Consider the following 4632-nt stretch of genomic DNA (forward strand, 5'->3'; position numbering starts at 1 on the left):
GTGCTTTGTGCAACTTACTGAATCTTTATAATAACACCGGGAACCGTGTTTAATTACTCCCTTTTTGCAAATAAGGAAACTAAAGTTTAGAAAGAATAAATAACTTTCCCAATATTAATTTAAGCACTTTATGATAGGGTAGAATTTATACTCCCGCTTCTCTATTTCCAAAGCTTATGTGTGATGTTTTTCACTGTATTGCGACACATGACACCAGAAATACTAATTTCGGATATGACCATGGATGAGATTCTAATGGAATTCATGGTCTTTGTGAAACACGAATCAGACCCTGTTACAACCTGAGTTTATGGCAGACTATTATTCTTAGTAATCATAGCTAAACTTGGCCAGTGAAGACAAAGAATAAAAATCTCTCTTTATATAAACTTGCTTTCCCAAAGAAGGTCCTCAGTGGTTGCTCAAAGATGCCATTTCTATTCTTTATACACTAAAGACTCACATTTCCCTTTGGTTTTATTGGTTAACAGTTTTCCAATTCAGCAAATATTTCACAGCAGCTTTTACATCTTTATTTCTCAAGCTATAGATTATAGGATTTAGCATGGGGGTCACTACCCCATAAAACATGGAAATAAGCCCCTCTGTAGCTTGTAAATTGTCATTCCGAAGGTGGTCTTGAGACTTGGGTTTGGCATACATGAAGAAGATGGTACCATAAAATATGATCACCACAGTCAGATGTGCTGAACAGGTGGAAAAGGCTTTGCGTCTCCCTGTGGCTGAGTTCATTCTCAAGATGGTGTAAAGGATGAACATATAGGAGAAAAAAATGACTATCAGTGGAAGAACCAGGAATGCCATATTTGAAACTGCTAGGGTAACATAATTGAGGGTTATATCAGCACAAGCTAGCTTAAGGACAGCTAATATCTCACATAAGAAATGATTGATAATATTATTCCCACAGAAAGGCAACTGCATGGCAAGAGATGTTTGCACAATTGAGTTGATTCCACCAGAGAGCCATGACACAGAAGCCATCAGTACATACACCACCTTGCTCATGATGATGGGGTATCTCAGAGGGTTACAGATGGCTACATAGCGATCAAAAGCCATCATGCCAAGGAGGAAACACTCTGTTGACCCCATTGCAAACCCAAAGAACATCTGCACTGCACATCCAGAGAAGGAAATGTTCCTTTTCTTTGAAATTAAGCTCACCAAAGTTGAGGGAACAGAGGAGGATGTATAGCAGATATCCAGGAAAGACAGGTTGCCCAGGAAGAAGTACATGGGGGTGTGAAGACGAGAATCAAAGATGCTTGCTATGATCAAAACACCATTGCCAATTAGAATCACTAGATACATTACTAGAATTAGAGAAAAAAAAATGATCTCAAGTTTTGGGTAACCAGAGAGTCCTAGAAGAATGAATTCTTTCACAAATGTCTTGTTTATCCTATCCATGTCCCAGCATTCAATGTATCAAAGGAAGAGCTAATAAAATGTTTTCACTCCCAAGCAACAAATGTAACAGATCTTTTGCATAACATTACTCTAGGGTGAAATTGACTGTTTTCTTTTAAGTTCTGTCATCTGCTGTTATCCTCGAAAATATTCATGCTTAGAATGCAATACTAGGATATGCCTACAATGCAATACTAGGATACAGAATGCAATACTAGGCATAGAGTTTCTATGCAGTGTCTTATGCATGACTATCTACCTAGAAGCAACCTTCCAACTGCCAAAGACACTCTAAGTTGAGTTTTCTGAAAGCCCTAGAATATTTCAGACAATAAACTTGACTACTTCCTTTTTATTCAGGTCCAGTGAGAGTGATGGGAGGGGCAAAAACAACTCAGCAAGGAGTGGAATTCTGATTCTGTGTTTAACAGAAATGTTTAAAACTGTAAACAAATTTTATTTTTATGCATATTTGCATCACATTCTTACCAGTCAAATTGTGCATTTTTATAGGGCAGACATTTGATCATAGTGAATTGAATCACGTACACAGCAATTTAACATCTGCTCAAAGGCAGTTGGTTGAACTCACAGTCACAGCTCACTCTTACTATTTTATTTTTTCCTATAAGACCAGTGTAGAGATCAGCTGTGCACGAATCTGATGGAGAATCTTTGAAGAACAATAATTTCTCTTCATTTGTTTTATTCTCTGGCTTCAGACTTATTCTTCATAATTTATTTATTTAAGTAAACCTGAGAAAACAGTAATAATGCTTATATTTGTGTATACATGTGTAGCACTTTATACTTTATAAAAAATAATTAATCTTCTCATTATTCCTATTTTTTTTTTCAAATGTTAAAAACAGAATGTGGCCAAAGTTATCCAACCAGTAAGTAAACAGTAGAACTTGAAGCTCGGATCTTTGCCAATGCACTGCAGCTGTTGGGGTGATAACACCCCAAGTTACTACACACTGTTTTCCCACCAACTAGTATCCATAAATTTTGGCCTTGGGGGAATAATGAAGAATCAACTACTTCAGTCTTTCAAATTTTTCATAGACATATAAATTACTTGAGGATCTTGTTAAAATGAAGATTTTCTTTTAGTAGGTCTGGAGTAGAGCCTGTGATTCTGCATTTTTAATAGGCTGCAAGTGTATTGAAGCACCTGGCATGGGGCCACATTTTGAGTAGCAAGGCTTTAGTTTACCTATAGTGAGTTGGCAGACTCTCCAGATGTTTCTGATCCAAATAGATTTTCTTTTGTTTTATTATATGGACTAGCTTCACAACCTAGAAAATGACCGAAAGCATACTCCTCTTGTGTTTTCCAGTGAACAAACCTCAGGGCCATATCTCACTGTTCGGTACAATTCAGAAAATAACACTATTGAAAGACAAATTTTATAGAAGAAATATAAGTTTTTGCTAGACTACTGTAATATGTATAGGATATTACTGATAGCCCAACTTGAGCTCATTCCTGCTCCAAGCTGAGTAAGGCTGGGAAAAGTATAACATGTCTGTAATCAAAGAATTCACAATTCAGTGAGAGAAACAGTAAAACTATTACATACAGAACAATTAGATACAGACTGTAAACACATTGTGTGACCAGAGTGAATGTTGTAAGTGTCACAGAAAGAGTAGGTTAATAAAAAATAAAAAGCCAAGGGAGAGTGCTGGAAGAATTTCAGACAGGCTGGATCTGTAAACATAGAAAAGTTGAGGCAGGTGTGGAAGACAAGAGGGGGAAGGGATATCCCAGAATGGAGAACAGGTTGAGCAATATTTAGTAGTAAGCATATTGGCAGTACCTCCTTTTCAAACATGGAGCTTCTGTGGAGGAATAATGGGAAACATATTTGAAAGGGTAAATGAAGCAGGCATATAGAAAGGTCCAGAAGTGAGGCAGAGAAATTGACACTTCTTTTTATAGGGAAGGAACCGATCATCAGAAGCATCAAGCACAATGTGAGTGTTTAGACCTGATGATATTGGCTACCCTACAAACTTGACATCATATGGTTTGATTTTATCAGGTTTTTTTTAGCAGATATGTGATACAAGCAATTAAAATGTTTAGATTAATTAGGTTATTGTTAATTACTGACTGGTGCACACACTCACACAATTATCTTTTCATAATTGTCACCAGTTTTCAGGTTAGCCAAAATTGCAAACTTAGGGCTCGTGTGGACTAAGAGTTTCGAGAAGGTCAGCATAAGCTCACTACCCTACTCTCACACTGTTGTGTGATGATAGGTGGGATTTATCTACAGAGTATAATGTCTTAGAGTCAGAAGCCAAACAAGAGATGCATTCTCACTTCAGAAAAAAATCATCTAAAGAATACAGAATAGAAAATTTCAACTTGAATCAGAGGTGCAAATGAGAGCATATTAAATCTCCAAATTAGAGATGAGAAAATTGAAACTCAAAGCAATATCTGAAACTCAAAGCTGAATATTTATTCAGCTAAAGGCAAGAAGCGTCTAAAGGGAAAAAACACCTTAAATTTGTTTAAATAAAAAAAAAACCCTTCATTTATTCCAACAACTTATATTGCAGGATCTTACGTGCTAGATTCTGTGCTTGAAATTAGTTCACTTGATTGATGTCACATGACTAATAATGGGAAAAAACAAAATCCAAAGCCTGTTTTCTTTCCAGGACTTCTGTGTCCAACAAGTAGAATTAAAATCTGTATAGAAAATATGTGTCAACAACACAAAATGGCCAGTATCTGTGGATATACTGAGGTCATAGAAGCAAAACTTGACTGTACTTGGTTAACAATGTACAAGGAAAATGGTTTAGTCTTGAGGACTTAGTACTTCTTATCATGGAGGAAGGTTCAGGGCTATGAGACAGAATCATATGCCCAGAATACTCTATTTTCTCCAAAATGAATCTACACCCACTGTACACTACTTCTTAGGATAAATCAAAGTTCTTCCAAAGTGGAGCCTGGAAAATGATCAAGGAGTGCTTTTAGATAAGGAACATGAACAATCTCATCAGCCCAGGCATGAATGCAGAAAGAAGATGGTAATACATTGACTTACCGGGAAATATGATGATGTTTCAGATCCAGCCCCTTTGAGGTCCGGGGCTGGGAGAGCCTACTGGCCTCTCTTTTCAAAACAAAACAAAACAAAACAAAACAAAACAAAACAAAACAAAACA

General features: G+C 36.6%; 1 protein-coding gene across 1 annotated transcript; it reads right to left on the reverse strand.

Moving 5' to 3' along the window:
• Positions 1-477: 477 nt before the first annotated feature.
• LOC121034422 (olfactory receptor 13C4) lies at positions 478-1679 on the reverse strand. Its single transcript, XM_040481222.1, has one exon. The coding sequence runs from the start codon at positions 1432-1434 to the stop codon at positions 478-480; it is 957 nt and encodes a 318-aa protein (XP_040337156.1). The 5' UTR covers positions 1435-1679.
• Between the last annotated feature and the right edge of the window lie 2953 nt (positions 1680-4632).

The sequence above is a fragment of the Herpailurus yagouaroundi genome, unplaced genomic scaffold (genome assembly GCF_014898765.1).
Source record: "Herpailurus yagouaroundi ecotype Mexico unplaced genomic scaffold, PumYag 160, whole genome shotgun sequence".
NCBI lineage: Eukaryota > Metazoa > Chordata > Mammalia > Carnivora > Felidae > Herpailurus > Herpailurus yagouaroundi.

What these genes read in the sequence shown, in the direction of transcription:
- LOC121034422 (XM_040481222.1), bottom strand. Translation starts at nt 1,434, where the DNA reads ATGGATAGGATAAACAAGACATTTGTGAAAGAATTCATTCTTCTAGGA.